This window comes from Myotis daubentonii, chromosome 5 (assembly GCF_963259705.1).
Source record: "Myotis daubentonii chromosome 5, mMyoDau2.1, whole genome shotgun sequence".
Taxonomy (NCBI): domain Eukaryota; kingdom Metazoa; phylum Chordata; class Mammalia; order Chiroptera; family Vespertilionidae; genus Myotis; species Myotis daubentonii.
Genome location: NC_081844.1, coordinates 91,108,152 through 91,127,482, shown reverse-complemented (window position 1 = coordinate 91,127,482; position 19,331 = coordinate 91,108,152). Strand labels below are relative to the sequence as shown.

General features: G+C 46.2%; 1 protein-coding gene across 2 annotated transcripts; it reads right to left on the bottom strand.

Annotated features, from left to right (window-relative positions):
* Positions 1–1,027: 1,027 nt before the first annotated feature.
* On the bottom strand, positions 1,028–19,073 carry SMIM3 (small integral membrane protein 3). 2 transcript variants are annotated; one of them, XM_059698965.1, is made up of 2 exons: positions 18,736–19,073; positions 1,028–2,372 (listed from the first exon to the last, which is right to left on the bottom strand). In XM_059698965.1, the coding sequence occupies exon 2, from the start codon at positions 2,359–2,361 to the stop codon at positions 2,179–2,181; it is 183 nt and encodes a 60-aa protein (XP_059554948.1). In that variant the 5' UTR covers positions 2,362–2,372; positions 18,736–19,073; the 3' UTR covers positions 1,028–2,178. The 2 variants fall into 2 exon arrangements, with proteins under 2 accessions (XP_059554948.1, XP_059554949.1); XM_059698966.1 differs by lacking the exon at positions 18,736–19,073 and adding an exon at positions 18,452–18,558.
* Positions 19,074–19,331: the final 258 nt, after the last annotated feature.

Below are 19,331 nucleotides of genomic sequence, written 5' to 3'. Positions count from 1 at the left end.
TCATTCTAATCCTAATCATTGTCATCGTGGTGGTGATTGTTGTTAAAAACACTATATGAACCTCAAAAACACGGTGCTACATTTAAAAAATCAGACACACAAAGTTCATATATTGTATGATCCCGCTGATGCGAACTACTCAGACTAGGTAAATCAGGAAGTAGATTTGTGTCCTTGCTACTGTTGTGGCCGGTGTGGCTCGGTTGGTGGAGTGTCATCCCATGTACCAAAAGGTTGCCGGTTTGATTCCATCAGGGCGCATGCCCAGGTTTCAGATTCCATCCCCGGTTGGGGTGCAGGCAGGAGGCAGCTGATGGATGTTTCTCTTTCTCTCCCTCTCCCTTCAGCTCTCTCTTTGAAACAGGTGATGAAGTTCTGCATTTTGGAGTCATCCAGGAAAAGCTGGCCCTGGTGGTCCATGTAGTAAAAGTACTTGCGGGTGCGGGGCACCGGGCTCGGGCCTGAGGGTAGTATATGATCCCTCATTATCACCCCTTACCACCTGACCTTCTCCATCTCCTGGCTTTGCTTGGTTCTCTCTAGACCCCTCCACTACTATGTAGTGGTCTCCAGGTCCTGCATTTAGCACCTCCCCCCTCTCAGTCTTACACTCTGCCTGGCTGCTCCTGTCCACTTTTGTGCCACATCTGCCCTATGCAGGTGACCCCCCCACCCCCACCCAAAACCTAACTCCAGCCATAAGATCTGTCCCAGCGAACAGACCCAGGTTCCCAACTGCATCCTGAAAGTGTCCTCCTGAATATCACAAACACCTCAGACACAACACATCCAACACTAAATTATCTTCCAAAATCTGTCTTCTCTACACTCTGTGTCTGTGTAAATTGCACAGCTCTCCATCCACCTGCCGAAGCTAGAACCCTAGAAGTCTATTTGATTCTTCTCTGTCCATTTCTGTTCCTACATTCAAACTGTGTCTCTATGACCCATAAATTCAGTGGAGTCTTTGACCCGAGTTCCTAAGTTTAATAAGTGTTAGTACTCTTTAAAGAAAGACTCAGACATGCTCGTTCTAGTACTTTATTGGAAATTGGTTGGGTACATCAATGAGATCAGATCAAAGTAAAAGCATCATGTTCACACAATAATATCCTGATATCTGTGCTATCTTTTTACATAATTTAATACATCCAATGAGGCTCCTGATTTGAGTCAAAGAGCTTGAGTGGTCCAGAAATCTCTTTATATAAATATAAATCATAGCATCTAAAATAGCCATCATTGTTTTGAGCTAGTTTCCAGAGTCCTGGGAACATCTCTTAAAACATTAGTCTGTACCTCGGATTGTTTGCAGTGCTGGTGGGAGTGAGTGAAGGGGGTACATATACCGTGGAGCTAATTCTAGCAGGAGCTGGGGCAGAGGGGGCAGGAGGCGCTGGGGACTAGAGATGCTGAAAGCTGGCCGGGGAACTCAGCTACCCTGCATTTTCCAACATTGCTGGAGTGTCAGAGCCATGAGACTCCAGAGTAGAAAGAGTTGCCCTAGCTCCCTTGGCATTGCCAGGATGTGGCAGAGCCCTCCTCCAGATTGTAGACCGGCAGAGGTTCTGGCACAGAGAAAGTCCTGGAAAGTTCCCCTCTCCCTCCCTCCCACTGCCATGATGCATTCCCTCCCAAATTAGAAAACTTGAGGGAGTGGCACATCAAAGAAAATCACTTTGAGCCAGTGCGCTGCTGGCCCTTTGGAATGAGGGCAGGGTGCCTTTGCTTGGTTTGGCCTGAGGGGCACTGACAAAGGCTGCCCTGGCCCCATTGTCTCCCTCGCCACCTGGAAGGCCATCGGTAATTGGGTTCTTTGGTTTCCGAGCTTCTCAGCATCCAGCAGTAACACCTGTAGATCGGCGTTGGCTTCATTGCTCACAAACAGCCTTAACCTCCACCACGTCATTGGTTCTCACAACCCTATGAGGTAGGAAGGGCAGGGATCACAATCCCCATTTAAAAGGTAAGGAACCTGGAACTCAGAATTAGGTCCCCCAGTGGAACTCATGCAGCTGGTCAGTGGCAGAATCAAAACCAGAACTCAGGTCTCCCCTCCCATATCAAGCTTCAGAGTCTACACTCGCAAGTCCCTCCTGCTGCTTCTCTGAGAAAGCGGGAGAGCCTGGGGGAGGGGCCGCTGCCCGCATCCCTCCCCTGCCCCCTCTGGGCTGGCTCTCAGACAGCCCCGTTGAGGACAGGATGAGTCCGCATGCGATAGATGATGACCGCCGTGGCCGGGCACAGCAACAAGGAGGTCATGATGACAATGGTGGCCAGGATGATGAGGACAATGACCCAGATATCCAGGATGTGCTTGGGAAGCGTGTCTGGCGTGGGGACCTCACTGCCGGCGTCCATGCTGCTGCACTCTGTAACAGACAGCGAAGAGGAAGTCACTGTTTTGTACCTTCTCCCTGCCTCCCTCGTGGGGAGAAAACCTGCTCCAGGAATCAGAAACTCGAGTCATCGACGAGCCGTGTGACCTTTAAAGTTGCTTGATCAATAATAACAATGGCTTCATTCACAGAGGGCTTCCTGTGTGCCAGGCACCGTGCTAGACACTTACAGGTACTAACTTAGTCCTCACTTCAACCACCAACCCGAGGGGGTAGGGACTCTCGGGCTTTTTTGTTTGTTGGCCTTTATCTTCAGTTATTCCCATTTTAAAGAGAGGACTCTAAAGCCTTACAGGGTGTAGATGTAGTTAATTTGCCTGAGGAAGTGAAGCCAGCTGGGTGGGACTCCAGCGCCTCGATGTTTAACTATTAAACCACCAAATTCCCAGTGTATTTCTTCTCCTATAAAATGGAAGAGTCATTGCTTTTGGTTCTGTACCCCTTCTCCCATTCTCCTGGTAACAGAACCCCCTCTTTTCTGTGAAGAACCTACATACTCCATGTCTTAAGGTGCTTGCCTGAGGACAGGGGTGGATATGTGACTTGGGCTTGGCCATTAAAAATCTCCATAGCCTCAATTCAGGAACAGGTGAGCAACCCAGGGTAGATCGATCAAAGTCCTCCCAGGGGTCATATGCACAAGCTATTGGGAAAGATGACCCTTTCTGCTGGGATGCTAAACTGAAGGGTATGAGTCTGGAAAGGATGGGTGTGGGGCTATCTTGCCCATATGTGGAGAGCCTGTGCTAGAGATGGAAAGAAAAATAGAGCCTGTTTTGAATCCAGCCCAGTCTGATACTATCTGCAAACCAGGACATCCCAGATTATAAATCAACTAGAGGCCCGGTGCACGAAATTCTTGCACTCAGTGGGGGGGGCCCTCAGCCTGGCCTGCGCCCTCTTGCAGTCTGGGAACCCTTGGGGGATGTCCGACTGATGGCTTATGCCCACTCCCCACGGACCTAAGCCATCAGTCGGATATCCTTAGCGCTGTGAGCCTGCTTCTGGCTGAGGGGCACTCCCCCTGTGGGAGTGCACTGACCACCAGGGGGCAGCTCCTCCTTGGTGGTCAGTGCACATCATAGTGACTGGTCATTCCACTGTTTGATTGATTTGCATATTAGCCTTTTATTATATAGGATGGTTTCTGGGTTTTGCTTAAGCATTGCCAATTTGGTTTCTCTGACTTGGAGCTAAAAGAGTTCTGATGGATAGAATATATAAATCAGTTGTTCTCAAACTTTTTCAATTCACAGTGCCCTTAATGTCTTAGTAATTTCCTGACAGCACTCCAGGCCAAAAGAAATAGCTAGCAGTTCTGTTTATTACATAGTTAAGTTCAAGGAACTTAATAAGCATTTATGTCTGAACTAAAATAGTAACTATTTGAAAAAAATAATAGACACAAATAGAAAGAAAAAAATATGTTTTTAATTCTTAACCAGTTATTGAGTAATGGGATGTGTGCAACATTTGGACACTGCACAATTTTTGAAACTTAAGAGTCAGATTGGACAATGAGATGCTCACTTCCTATTCTACATTCATTGGTGTCTAGTACTTACTGTATCATAGCAACCACCCAAAGCTCAGCTCCACAAATTATAACATCATCAAAAGGAATGTAGTAGGATTAATGTTAAACTGTAAGATCTCTTGAGCCAGTAGTTTACACAGTGTCTGAGAGATGTCAAATATCACTATTCTTGTCAAAAATATTACAGATCTTGCAGTCCCTATACACCCAACTTTCCAGTGAGTTCACTGTGGCTCCCCAGGGCCCAGTGCACAACCTGAGAACATCATACATTCCCTGCCCAGAGGCTGGTATAAACAACCTCCCAAGGTTCCTTTTAGACCTAAGGTCTTTTTTATTTTATTTTATTGATTATAGAGAGAGGATGGGAGAGGGAGAGAGGGAGAGAAACATCAATGATGAGAGAGAATCATTGATCGGCTGCCTCCTGCACGCCCCACAGTGGGGATTAAGCCCAAAACCTGGGCATGTGCCCTGAACGGGACTCGAACCCTAACCTCCTGGTTCATGGGTCGACGCTCAACCACTGAGCAATACCAGCCAAATTAGATCTAAGATCTTTAATCCTGCTGATTCTAGGTCCCAGACAAAATCCCCAAGTCCAGTCCTATTTCCTGCTTTTAAGTAATTAGTAACTTTTCCTTTCTAGTCCCTTTGGCTTCATGCCCACTGTTGCCACTCTAAGTACAGTACTTCTAACTACAGTACTGATTACCATACTTTGCTACTGATTATAGAGTCCCCAAGATGTACATACAAGGATGCTCATTTCTGCATTGTTTGTTATATCAACCAACATAACAGAAATGTCCATAAATAGTAAAATAAAGTAGGGTATATCCATATAATGAAATACCTCACCGCAATTCCATTCATTCATTTGGCAAATATGTAGTGCTTACTACACATCAAGCATTGTCCCAATATGTTACAATATTAACTTATTGAATAGTTATTAAAAAGAATGATGGTCTGTGGGGGGACATTAAGTGCAAGATAATATGGATAGGATCATTCCTTTGGTTTGGATTTCATAGAATTAATCAGATAGATAGGTAAGGGTATAAAAATGAAGTCTTTTATGAGTGAAATCCCAGGACAGTGTTAATAGTGATTACCTTTGAATGTTAGACTGGGAGTGGAAGGTTTTGCTTTTCATTCTTCATGTCTTTCCAGTGTTTGAATTTTCTACATGCGCATGTATTGCTTTTTTTGAAGTTACTGTACTGAAAATGTACTGCAATTGTTATTTTTATTGGTATTTCTAGAACATCTGCTAATTGCTTCGAATATTCTAAGACTTATGGGGATGGACATAGATTTTCTATTCACTGGAAGCAGCACAGGTGAGGAATCTCCAGGGCCTAAGAATTTGATTTTGTCCAAGAAGCAACCCCATTTTCTTTCCTTTTTTCTTCTTTTCTGCATTTTTTTGTTCTTTTTTTAAAAATTGAGGTATAATTTACATAGAACATTATATTACTTTTGGGTACACAACGTAATGATTTGAATTTTTATATATATATCTCCACAATAAATCTAGTTAGCATCACCACACATAGTTAAAAAAAAAAATTTTCTGACGATGAGAACTTTTAAGATTTACTCTCTTAGCAATGTTCGAATATGCAATACAGTATTATTAACTATAGTCACCATGCTGCACATTACATCCCCATGATTTATTTATTTTATAACTGGAAGTTTGTGCCTTTTACCCCCTTCACCCATTTTGCCCAGCCCCCACCACCTGCTTCTGGTCACCACCAATCTGTTAACTGATTCTATGAGTTCAAGTTTTGTTTTGCTTTATATTCCACTTATAAGTAAGATTATATGGTATTTCTCTTTCTCTGCCTAATTTCACTTAGCATAATGCCCTAAAGGTCTATCCATGTTGTTGCAAATGGCAAGATTTTGTTATTTTTGAATAATATTCCGTATTTATATACCACATTTTCTTTATCCATTCATCCATTGATGGGCACTTGGGTTGTTTCCATGTCTTGGCTATTGTAAATAATGCTGCAATGAACATGAGAGTGCAGATATCTTTTCAAATCAGTGTTTTCATTTTCTTCTGATAAATACCTAAAAGTGGAATTGCTAAGTCATGTGGCAGTTCTCTTTTTTAGTATTTGAGGAACCTCCATACTGTTTCCTACTGTGGCTGCACCAATTTACATTCCCAACAGTGCACGAGACTTCCCTTTTCTCCATATCCTCACCAACATTTGCTATTTCTTTTTGATAACAGCCATTCTAACAGGTGTAAGGTGCCATCTCATTGTGGTTTTGACTTTCATTTGTATGAGGTGCTATCTCACTGTGGTTTTGACTTGCATTTCCCTGATGATTAGTGATGTGGAGCATCTTTTCATGTGAATTCTGGCCAGCTGTATGTCTTCTTTACTTTTAATATTTTTTACATCAACTGGATGGAGGGACAAATGGAAACGGGACGGGGGGGGTCTTTATAATTCTCTGTATTAAAAAGAGCAAATACATACATTTATGATGTTTTAAGTCAAATAAGATTCTAGTCTGAGACTAGATCAGTGGTCACCAAGTGTTATAGAGTGTGCTCAGTGAGAACCACCTGCGGACAGTATAAAAAACACTAATTTCTGCGTCCTATTCCAGACTTAGTGAATTAGACTCAAGAGGAGATGGAAGGGGGGCTTTTCTCCCCATTTCCCAGGTGATTTGAATGTGCACCCAGGTTTGGGAACCCCTGGACTCAACAATCTCTAAGGCCTCTACAACTCTTTCCAGCACTAGGATTTGAGAATTGATTCCGAGGTGCTCCGTTGCCAGTCTGGTCAGATCTGGGCAAGTCTGAGGTTAAGGAGAAGCCTCCGGCCAGGCTCCCTCAGGCCTGCGGAGGAGGGAGAGGCACTGGCTGGCCCTGCCTCAGCCTTGGAAACGTGGTCACTCTCTCCAAGGTCTACAGCATGGAAGCATGAGTCACCAGGGACGCGCACAGGCACAGTGCTCGGGAGTACGGGGGCGGAGCGCTTATTCTCTGTGGTCTCCTGACTACATCAGTAGCTTGCTTTGAGCCAAAAGAACCCCACAAAGCTCTTTCTGGTAAACCCATTAACATGAGTCTGTGACTCCAGATGCCAGGAACACATCATCTCCTGGCTGGTTTTCGTAAGCAAAACCTGTCATTTACAGGAACTCGGGCTTCAGGGCTCATCCACAACCAAGACTCACAGAACACTGAAGCCAGAGCCAACCTTATTTCACAGATGGCAACGCTGAGGCCCGAGGTTCCCCCCCCCTTCAACCCCACTCCCTTCCCGAAGAATCATCCCAAGTCATAAATCTGATCAAGTCGCTGTCCCATCTAAGAAAACAGAACAAGTAAATGAATGGATGAAACTTTTTCTGTAAAGTGTATTCTCGGCTGTACTAATACTACTCTTTTGCACATAAGATTGTTTAACCCCCCTCCCACACCCACACCCACACCCACACCCACACACACACACCACCTATAAAAATGCAGCTGCTCTAGAATGCCAGGGAGGGGGTGAGGGAGGGAGGTTTTGGGGCCTACTCAGTCAACAGGGCTGGATAAATATCCTTAGAGGCCGTAAGCACTAAAGATTAGAGTGCTCACCCCCTTCACATATACAATTCAAAATAAAAGTAATACTACACCACAACACAAAAACGTACATGTTACAATGACATTAAAGTCGCTTTTTCTGATAACTGAGAACAACGGAGGAAATCACTTTTCCCAGTTATTTTGTTGGTGTCTGCTTAGCACAGCCTGCTCACCTGGTACCCACAGCTGTCCAGCTTCCCCTTGACCCTAGGTCCCAGGGCTCCCAGGCTGGCCATCCACGTAGCCAGACCACAGAGGATACAGGGAGCACCATCTGCCTGTGTCAACCTTCTCAATCCTTGAGCCCGTGTCCTCGTGCGGGCTGCTCCTTCCCAGGGGACAGGGATTCCACGCACTTCCACCTCCCCGCACGGTGAAAGAAAACTCTGTCCCCAAAATAAGAGCTCCGCAAACGTTCAGCATCCGTACTGGCAGGCTGGAAAAATCCGCTTGAGAAAGAGCAGGGCGCTGAGCTGCTGCAGCTGACTTCTGTTTGACCTCTGTTGGCAGCCGGGTGCACTGGCTCCTTGTGAATGCATAAAACCCTGCTTCTCGGCACATTTAATTAATAACCAAAGATCGGCCTGCTTTTCATTGGCTTTGCAGATATATTCCTTATTATTTCTGATTAATGAATGGGTCACGTCAGACTATGGCCCAATCCATTCACGTCACAAACTTAACCTTATTACTGATAAAAACGTGATGTTTTTATGACCATGGCAGGTAAAACAGCTGTCGATCCTAAACTCCTGTCTTTTTAAACTGGCATCCTTTATCTGCTGACCTCATTCATGAATAATAAACTGGACATGTGTTTAATGTAAGTTTGTCTAAGAAACTGAATTAACACCACCCTGAGCTGATAAGCAGGGAAGCCACTGTTCTCACCAACCACTGACACCCCCAGGTCCCTACACCTGCCCTGAGTGTGAGCAGTATGGACAATGCAATGCAAAAGCTAATAATCCCAAAATGACTGTTTTTGTGTCCATTAACAAAATTAAGTGTAAGGATGAAAAATTGTAGTTTCCTCCAAAGGAAGAAAACATTGTACCTTCTCCAAAGGTGGAAAATCCATCCCATCTATCAAGTACTGTACATGGTCCAGTCTAGGAAGGGAAAAGGATAGGTGCCCTGTCTCCTGCTTGGGGAAACACCAAGTTTGATTCTGAGACCATTTTTGTAAGCAACTAAAAATCCTTTGGCAAAAAAAAATGAAAAGTCACTGTTCCAGCCAATTCCATCATATGGCAAAGTTTTTAGTTCTAATAAAAAATATATAAATTTCCTACATTAAAATTTCCTACAAGTCAGAATTTTAGAATAACTGAATTCAAGGGGAATAATCTGTGCTATCTACCCACCTTTTAATTATGAGGCTCATCCCCAGCAGCAACTTTACGTCTCTGACAGAGCAATATTGTTTTTGATTGGCACTTACCAGAGCAAGTAACTTTGTCCAGGACATTTGTTCATTCATTCATTCGTTAGTTCATTCGTTCATTCACTCACTTGTCAAGTACTTGCTATATATAAGTTACTCATTTAGGAATTACCATTATTTACGCAGAAGACATAGCTCTTTTACTTCCAAGGAGCACAGAGAAGTTAAGGACCCCTCTCCTTTCTACTCTTAAACATGGAAGCCCACAAGCCAGCCTTTCTTTAACAGATGTATGGGGCAAGTGCTAAGCACTGTGCTAGGCCTTGTCCCATACATTAACTTATTCAACCTTCCAACAACCCTGTGCCGGATATGTTACTTCACCGATGTGGAAACTGGTTAGTAACCATAAAGCTAAGTAAATGGGGTTCAAACTCGGGTCTCCTGACCCTGCCTTCACCACAGCCCACAGCTACCTCCAAAGTATCCACATGGACCCCAAGTGTGCAAGCATGGCGTACGGCGGAGCCACAGCTCTCTTCTAAGTCCAGGTGAGGCTCTTACTGCTTTGGTCAAAGCCATTTTAGATTTAGAGAATTAAGAAGAGATACGCAATCTACAAAGATCAGGACTTTATTTCCAGTTCTAGACCAAATGCCAAACTAAACCATTTTGACCAATACTCACTGAGGACAACTGGAAAAATTGGACCCAAAAAATATGCTTGAAGGCACTAAGAAATAACAAAATAATGAATTACCAGGCTAAGATCTGGGAGTGGACAGAAATCCAGGGCGCTGAGTTTGGCATTTGAAGCGGCATTTCCACTGGTGGGGAATGGAAACTGAACAGTGTTTCCGACAGACTCGGGAGTCCACGCCCGCCAAGACAGAGAGACTTAAACCCTTGCATTTTGAGGTTGGATTTCAGTGAGCACGTTTAGTGCTGAGCATGTCCTAGATGTATACCAAGCAGCTTTGAATCATCACAGTCCCTGAAACTGAATTAAGGTTGTTCCAGATTGCCAGGTGCCTGGCAGAAGCAAACCTTTATCCTCTCTCAAGGAGATAACATCACAATAGGCTTCAATTCCCGCCCCCCCCCCCTCAAACATAATGTTCAGTACATAACCAAAAAATAAGCAGGAATAAAAAAGGGCAAGATGACATGTACAGAAACATCAGAAACAAGAGACAATAGAAAAAGATCTGTAGGACTCCAGATACTGGAATCGTCACACTTGAAATAACCTTGCCCACTATGTTCAAAGAGAAAAAAAAAATTGAAGATTAAGAAATTTGACAGAAAACTGGAAACTGTGAGAAAAAATACAACAGATATTTTTAAAGACCCAAATAGAAATTCTAGAACTGGAAAATATAATAATAGAAATAAATGGAAACTGTGAGATCATGAATGTATGTTTTAAGCCACTAAATTTGTGTTAATTTGTAATGGCAACATTAGAAAACAAATATTGCAATACTGGGTTTGTCCTGTGCAGATGTAATGTCTACAAACTAATGGAATTCTGGAAATCTACACAGAATTTAGACACTATCTAGTTCAAACCACATAACCTACTTTCCACTTTACAGATTGAAGGCAATGACTCCCCCAAAGTCACAGAACAAATTTGTGGCCGGACAGAGGGGAGAACTCTTTTCAGTTCCATCACTAGCCAGGTTTCTTGATTACACCTTTGTACTTGTAAGTGGTTACAGAGGACCTTGAGGCCCGGAACCCTAAGCAACTTCATCTTGGTGAGATTGTTTTCCAGGAACACACACACACACACACACACACACACACACACACACACACACACACAGAAATGTCCTGTCAGAATCGGTCCTTTACATTCCATCCTTTTAACTTAAGGCCCAAATACAATTAAATCTAGTGAAGAAGGTAATGGCCAAACCTAAGGCCCAAATGCAACTAAATCTAGCGAAGAAGGTAATGGCCAAATCTTGTAACTTATTTATTCCTGGCTCTGGGTAAGAACATCAGAGAAGAGAGGGGGAGACACTGGAATCCTATTTGTAGGGGGAGATTCCACCAAATTGGGGTGAAAGCTCACATGCATATGGGATGAAGGACTGGGAGAGCAATGGATAACTTTGGGCTCCACTCTGCCCTGACAGACTTCACCCAACCGACCTCACTTTTTCTCACTGAATGCCTTTCCTCTCTCCTCAGTGGTATTGATACTGAGCGAACAATTCTTAAATCCACAATCCCCAAGCTCCTGTATTTGGGAATGCAATAGGTGGAGGGAATCCTGGGAAATGGCAGGAAGTCACACTCACACTGCAGAGTAGTGTTAAACGCCCAGGCTTAGAGGCCAGGGGGCTTGGATTTAAATCTGGTTCCACCACTTTCTAGCTGACCAACCTTGCACAACTTACTTAAATTTCATAATGCTTTTATATCCTCAGCTGAAAACAAAAAAACAAAAGTGAGGAAAGAATGGGATCTACCCCATAGGGTTCAGAGAATTCCATGGGACAATCACACATAGTTCTCAGCAGTGTTCCAACACACACAATTAGTACTCTATGAATGTTTGTTCTATGATTAATAATTCCTGGTCTTATGTAGGAACTCATTGATCCAAGCAAATATTCCACCCTCCTTCAGCTAGTTTGTTAGAATCCCTAACTTGGATCATATCTTTATCAACAAAAAATGATAGGTGATTAATCTATATTAATGATTTTAAAAAATCAACCAGCAGCATGCTTGATTTACCTGACCTATGCCTCCAGTTCAAGTATGAAACTGGTAGAGTAGCAATTGAATCTAATTCAAGACACATTCACGGTACTGTAATTAACACTGGGGATCAAGGAGTGGTGTAGAGACAGAGATAAATAAAGTATTTGTCCTTAAGAAGTTCACTCTCTTATGGAGGAAAAAAAGACATTAATTACAACTTCTAATTGCAATAGAAGGCAAAGAAATGTTGCCTGAAGGTACAAACCACATGCTACTGACAAGAGGGAAGAATTAAAAAGAGCATTGACTCTGGGGTGAAGAGGATCTTAATTTGAATCCTGATTTCCACCCTTATTGGAGGTGTGACTTTGGAAAAGTTACTTAAAATCTCCAAACCTCAATCTTCTGATCTGTACACTAAGAACACTAAAAGCACTGCATTGCACCATCCTATTGTGAGGATAAAGTGAGGCGAAATATATAAAGTCCTTGAACATAATAGATGCTCAAAAATATTAATTCTCATTCCTTTGTTTTTGTCTAAGTAAAATAAAAGCCTTTACAAGGAAGGAGGCCTTTGGACACGGGCTTTGAAGATAAGCAGGAGCTCAAAAAAGAAGAAATAAGGGGAAAGGCAGGATAAACAGGATAAGCCGAGAGGTGATGAGCTACCAGGTGTGTTGGGAGCATATGTAGTCCTTGCGGCTTTGGCAAGAGGCTGGCCTCTATAAGCTTCAGTTTCATTTGTAAAATGGAAATAATAACAATTAATGACAGTAACTACTTCATTGGATGCCAGGCAAGTTGAATGAGCGAATACACATAAGGCACTTGGGACAATGGCTGGCACACAGTGAGGGCTTCATATATGTTCACCTGAGCTAGTGAACACAGCATAGCTCCTAAATTCAAAGAGTTCAGAGGCCTCACCCTTAGTTTGGGTGCCGTGACTGCTCTGAATCTGGTCTAGGAAACCACAGTGATAGTTTCATAAACAAATACCTTTGATAGTCTGTCCCAGCTTTGACCTCCCACCAGACACGCACACCCTCCACATCTGAACTGCTGCTAAAAGTTAACTTTTGAGAGGTGGCCAAGGTTATCCGACCAGTTTTATCGCCAAGGAGTTCACTGAGGAAGAAGGCAATAAAAGAAATGACTTCCTGCTGGCAGGCGAGCTTAATTACCCCGAAGTGGGAGAAAAGGCAGAGAGAGGCAGGTCGCTTCCTGCAGGTGTCACTGCCAGGGCTCACAGACAATGCTGCCGCTGCTGCTTCATTCCCACCAGACACAAGGGCCCGAGAGGAGGCAGCTAGAACCGGCTGTGCGTCACTGACACTGGCGGCATCTCTTCAAGCATCTTGCAGAATGTGAGCAATGAGGCTGATGGTTCCCAGGGCAGTAGACTTGGGGGTTTACCAGCATCACACAGCTTATGGGACCCCTGTAAAGCTCTACCCTCAGGAGCTGGTGAGACGGGAGCATTTATTTTTATTTTTAAAAAATATATTTTTATTGATTTCAGAAAGAAAGGGAGAGAGAAACGTCAATGATGAGAGAATCATTGATTGGCTGCCTCCTGCACACCCCCTACTGGGGATCAAGCCAAGCAACCTGGGCAGGTGCCCTTGACCAGAATAGAATCTGGGACCCTTCAGTCCATAGGCTGACGCTCTATCCACTGAGCCAAACCAGCTAGGGCTGGAGCATTTAGACAAGACATAGAAGACAACCCAAGTACCAAGATGGGGCCCCATTGGCCACCTAGGAGCTTGGGTAACCTAATGACCTGTGTCCCAAATGCTGGTCCCACTTTGAGAGCTCTGTTCATGCTTTTCCCTCTTCTTAGAATGCTCTTCCCCCCCCATCTTCCTTTTCTTTTCTTTTTTAAAAATATATGTTCATTGATTTCAGAGAGGAAGGGAGAAGGAGAGAGAGATGAGAAAGAATCATTGATCGGCTGTATCCTGCATTCCCTACACTGGGGATCAAACCCACAACCCAGGCATGTGCCCTGACTGGGAATCAAACCATGACCTCCTGGTTCATAGGTCAATGCTCAACCACTGAGCCACGCAGGCCAGGCCAGATCTTCCTTTTCAACGTCCAGTGTCTCAATGTCCACAATCTCAACTTAAATGTCACCTCCTAGGAAAAACCTTTCCAGATTCTCTATCTCTGACCTGGTTTTATTTTCTTTGTACACTTTTCAAAATCTAAAGCCTGCTTATTTGCTTGTTTGTTTGTTTTTATTGACCCTCTTTACCTGCTCCAATACAAGCCCAAGGAGATCAGAAGCCTCAGCTCTTGTTCGCTGCTGTACCCTCAGCACACAGTAAATGCCCAATACACTTGAGACCGGTGAAGGAATGAATATGGGCTAACCGGGCAACTTCCGATTTGAGCTCAACTCCTGGAACTAAAGTGCTGAGGTCCAGAGAGGATTCTCAGCCCCGCAGAAAGTCCAGTGACCCTAAAAGTCAGAACCCTATCTCTAAAATAATGACAATCTCTGATTTGATCATTTTCTGGGCTCTCTGTACATCCAGGAAGGATTATGGGGATCTCTTTGTTTCCCAGCCCACCCTGTCCTTACCAGGCAGAGGAGAACTGGCCTTTCAGAATAATGCCTTCTAGAATCTGCTCTTGCTCATTTGCTGGGGCTGGTGAGCTCATATTAGTGTTTTGATTCGCTGTGCTCAGACGCTGGGCATTGAGGTTGGTGAAGGGATGTGGGAGTTGCTGCCCAGGGTCTGAACCTTCCTTTCTTTGTTCTTAGAAGAGGACAGGGAGGCTGATAAAAAGGGAGGAGATTTCCCAGGCCAAGTTCGGTGTGAAAAGGCCATCCCAGTTCACATTCATATTGGAAAAAGTTCCCCTCCTATAATGTAAGAGTTAGTCTCAAGCATTTACCAACCCAGTACAGAGTCCATTTCACCAGGGACTTTTGTTCCATGTTAAGGGGCCGGAGGGAGGAATGGTCTGGACACACAACTATCAAAAATGTGAAATAAATCAAATCGGAGGCATTTCTCCGATGACCCAATGTCCCTGAGGAGCGCTCTGTTCTCATTTTACCCCATTTGGCTTCTGTCTCCTCCAAAATTCTTAACAATCTAAAGACTTGTTCTGTGTCCGAGTTTCTCTCTGTTCCTCTGTGGCTGGAAAATGGAAAAACACCAGGATACTTCAAGGAGATCAGAAAGCAGGCAGAGCTGCACAAGACTGCACGTACCATCCGAGCCAGCCAATCACAGAGTCTTAGAAACCAACAGGGAGCCAGCAGAGGAGAAACCCAGGCCAAATCCACAGCATCCTGTTTAAACCTCCACCATCCATCATTGTGACTTGCCAGTGACTAAGTGTTTGCTGCCTGCTGGCCTGACTGGGAGACTGTCCATAAGGTGGGCTGTCAGGGGGGCTCAGTGGCAGCTGCAAGGGCACTAGAGTGGCACGAATCCCCTGCCATGCTACATCTGGTAGATGGAACAATGGCCCCTTGAAGGTGTCCATATCCTGGGCCCCTGAACCTTGAATACGAAAAAGGAAACATGACTCAGAGGGTGGACCCATGTGATTAAAGTTAAGGACTCTGGGATTGGGAGATACAAAGTGGGGCCAATCTAATCACGAGTCCTTAACGGTGAAGAGGAGGGCAGAAGATTCACCATGAGAAGGACCCGGCTCTCCGCTGCTTGCTGGGAAGATGCTGGAAGGCGGCTATGAGCCAAGGAATGCAGTGGCCTCCAGGAGCAGAGAATGACGCTCAGCTTACAGCCAATGAGAACACGGTGACCTTGGTCCTACAACCAGAGGAACTGAATTCTGTCAACAACTCAAAAAAGTAGGGAACCAATTCTCCCTTAAAGACTCCAGAAAGAACAACAGCCTAGTGATGCCTTGATTCTCTTCTAGGGAAGCTTCGGACCTACAGAATTGTGATATATTAATACATTTGATTTCTCTAAGCCATTAAATCTGGGGTGACTTGTGACGACATTAGAAAACCAATGCACTGTGTGATCCTAAATAATCCTTTCTTTCAAACTGGGCCTTAGTTTCCTGTCAGTCAATTGGAAAGGATGGACAAAGTGATCTATCTCGAAGGGTCTGCCTCTGCTCTCCTGACATTCCACCTCCCCGAGAGCCGTGCCCCAAGTCCAGGACCTCTTCGTTTGAAAACCATTAAGGAAAAAATGGGAAGGAGTGATGGGGAGAGAAGATTAATCTTTAAAAAGCCCCAAGGAGTCTCCTAAGAGGCAACCAGGGCACTCAGAAGGAGACTCAATTGTACCCCAGGGGAATGAAGTGGGAAGTCTGGAAGAGCAAGATAAAAGCTTCACAGTCAACTGGTAGAGGTTGTCCAGAGCATTGAGTTCAGAAGGATTTCCTAGCGCGGCCGGTGTGGCTCAGTGGTTGAGCATCCACCTATGAAGGAGGAGGTCATGGTTCAATTCCCCGTCAGGGAACATGCCTAGGCTGCGGGCTCAATCCCCATAGCAGGGCATGCAGGAGGCAGCTGATCAATGATTCTCGCTCATCATTCATGTTTCTCTCTCTCCCTCTCGCTTTCTTAAATCAATAAAAAAATTTATTTTTTTTTAAATCAATAAAAAAATAAAGAAGGATTTCCTGGCTTTGTGGGGGTTCTGTGCAAGGCCCTGATGATCAATGTCTGCCTGGGGCCCGGGATGGGGGAGTAGGGACATGTGTGTCAGATATGTGTCATCACTAATTGAAACACAGTTTAGTTTTTTCTGTCTTTCCTTCTCTCTCTTCCATTTCATTTCCCCTGATCCTACATAGCGGGTCACCAGCAATTCACATGCCCAATTGCCCAGTCAAAGGCCAAATCAGTCCAAATAAGGAAGCTATCTCTATACACAACTAAGCAATTTAAAGTACATGGTTTCGTAGTGAATCTGGTTCGCTGTTGGCTAATGTGTCCGGTGGTTATAACTCTGACTTGTTCCCCTTTCTGGCCACCTAACTTCTGGAAATACACCATTCTCACTTGACACTCATTGTCTGTTTCCTCAGTGAGTTGAAAGGGTACCAGGGCCCCTCATAATTTACTAGTCCAGTGGCTGTCATTTAACTCCCCCCTAGGTCACCCTGCAAGTAAGTGACCGAGGCAAGATCTAAACGCATAGCCCCCAATTTCAATGCAATTCAGAATCTAGGCCCTGGAGCCACACTGCCTGGGTTCAAAGTACAGCTCTGCCACTTAGTTCCTGAGTGACAGTGGGTCTCTCTCTCTCTCTCTCTCTCTCTCTCTCTCTCTCTCTCTCTCTAACTCTCTCTCTCTCTCTGACATAATGGATGTAATGATGGTCTCTACCTTATAGGATTGAGGTAGACTAAATGAATTACTGCATATAAAATGCTTACAATAATGTCTGGCTCATAGCACTCAATAAATGCCAAGTATACTACATCATTCATCTTACCTAGCCAATCAGGGTGGGGGCCTGCGGGGTGTGACAATGCCAACATTGGCTCCTATAAACTGTGAGTGTGAGCACATGTGTCTGTCTTTGATATGCAGTCAATATCGGCAGTGTAAGATCGACTCAGATAAAGATCCTCTTTCCTTGGAGTTGTTTCCTTTGTAGGTTTCATCCATGGAGAGGACACAGAAGTGCATCTTTCAAAGAAGGATCAGAATAAGGCTGGGAAAAGCCCGGAGGCTGTGACTGCCTCTTTACCCCTGTGTATGTCACCCCTGGGCTCAGAACACAACCCGACCACGTCAGACCCATCCCTCCTGCCCCAGTTTCTACTGTGTTTTATGTCTCACACAGCTCGGTGATTCTCAGGCGGTGCTAGAAAGGGGGAATCCCCCAGCCCTTTTATGCAATGGAGCCCACAGTCCTGACGCCCTGAGAGGTCAGTGTTTGGGAGAGTTGATGGAGCGTGACTCATGACCCGGGACAGCTGGAAACAGGAGGTCCCTGCTGGAGCAGAGAAGCGCTTCTCCTCGGCGTTTTCGGTTGTTATTGCAAACAGTGCATGCTGTCCTGAGCTCAGCGGGGCTGCCTCGAATGTGCTCAGAGGATGGCTAAGTGGCCTACGTAACGCAAAGAGCACGTGATGCTCAACCACAACTGCCCATCTGTTTAACCCCCACTTCCTCATCCTACAGATGGAAAGGCGCGGTGTAGACCGTGGAAGGTAACTCAGTGTCTCCTGACTCCCAGGGAACTTTCCACCTCCACCCCCCACTCTTGACCCCATTCAGGCGTCCACACCCCTTCCTGCTACTTGGGCACTGCAGTGGTGGCACCGTTCGTGGCAGGTGTGCACGGAATCTCTGATACTTGAATGACTGGGCCACTTGCACACCTGCAGGCTAGCGCTTCGGGGAACCTATAGATGGAGGGGGAATGTGTGAGCCCAAGGGGCCAACAGGACCAGTGCTGTCAGGAAGAACCCAGTGGAGCTGCAGGGGACCCGGAGAAGCGCTGGGACCGGCCCTGTGAGTAAGAGCCCAGCCTGGCCGCTCCTTCAAAATCAGAACCTCTGCCCCTGGGACAGGATTGTGTGGCTCACATCTCTCGTCCTTTCCCTCCGTAAACAGCACTGTCAGGCCCGGTGCCAAGTGCTGAGGATCAGAGATGCGCCTAGAGACAGTCTCTACCCTCAAGGAATCTAAGGAAGGGACACGGATGCAAGGGAAGCGGTCACCCGAGCAACCAGGTCCCCACGCAGGAAAGAGGCCGAGGAGGAAAGGAGGGAGCCTGGAAGGAGGCCTCCTCTCCAAGGTGCTATGCACCCCCCCCCCCCACCTGACTTCTGTAACGCAAAGGCTATTTCCTCCGTTTCACAGATGGAGAAAGAAGGCTCCGAGACGGGGCGCTGACAGTGCAGTGACGGCCAGGGCGGCCACCCACCACCCCGGACCCCAAACTCCCGGGGAACTGACGGCTGAGAGGAGGAAAAAGGGGAAATGCAAAAGTACTGAAGCAGGAAACGAGGGCGCGGAGAGGACAAGACGGGAGAGTTGGGAGGCACGGGGACAGGGGCAGCGCGAGAACCGAGCCCCACGCACGACCCCGACGGCCCCACTCACCGGTTCCGCGGCTGCTTTTAAAGCGCGGCGTCCACCGCAGCTGGATCGCAGCTGGATCGCGCCGGGTCTGAGAAGTTCCTGGGACGGGGGCGGCCCCAGCGCTACTCCGAGTCCCCAGAGCGGGACGCGGCCCCGGCCCTGGAATCTCCGTGCCCCGGGAGGCAGGCGCGTGCGGCGGCGGCTGGGACGAGCGGCTGGCAGCGGACCGACGCTCTGATCCGGAGGCTCAGGACTTCGCGGCTGCCAGGGACCGCCCCCCGGAAAGCAGGGCTGGGCGCTGCCACCCGCTCAGCTCCTCCCCCTGCTGCCCCGGGGCTGCGGGTGAGAAATGAGCCAGCCCGGGAGGCAGGAGAGCGAGGGGTCGCGGGTGCCCCTCGCAGCCTCGTCACGCACACGCCCTGAGGCTCTGACAGTTACTTGGCCCGTGTGTGTGTGTGTGTGGGGGGGGGGGGGGGGTGCTCTGCTCTCTATATTGTATGTAAGCCCTGCAGGGCTGACCCAAAATGTGTCCTCCAAGAGCCTTCCCCGCTGTAGGCTACGCAGGGAAAAGCTAACCCACGGATAAGGATGGAGGAGCCGGCCTCGGAGCCCCTGCT

Excerpts from the sequence above, each read along its gene's own strand:
- SMIM3 (XM_059698965.1), bottom strand. The coding sequence starts at position 2,361 with ATGGACGCCGGCAGTGAGGTCCCCACGCCAGACACGCTTCCCAAGCAC.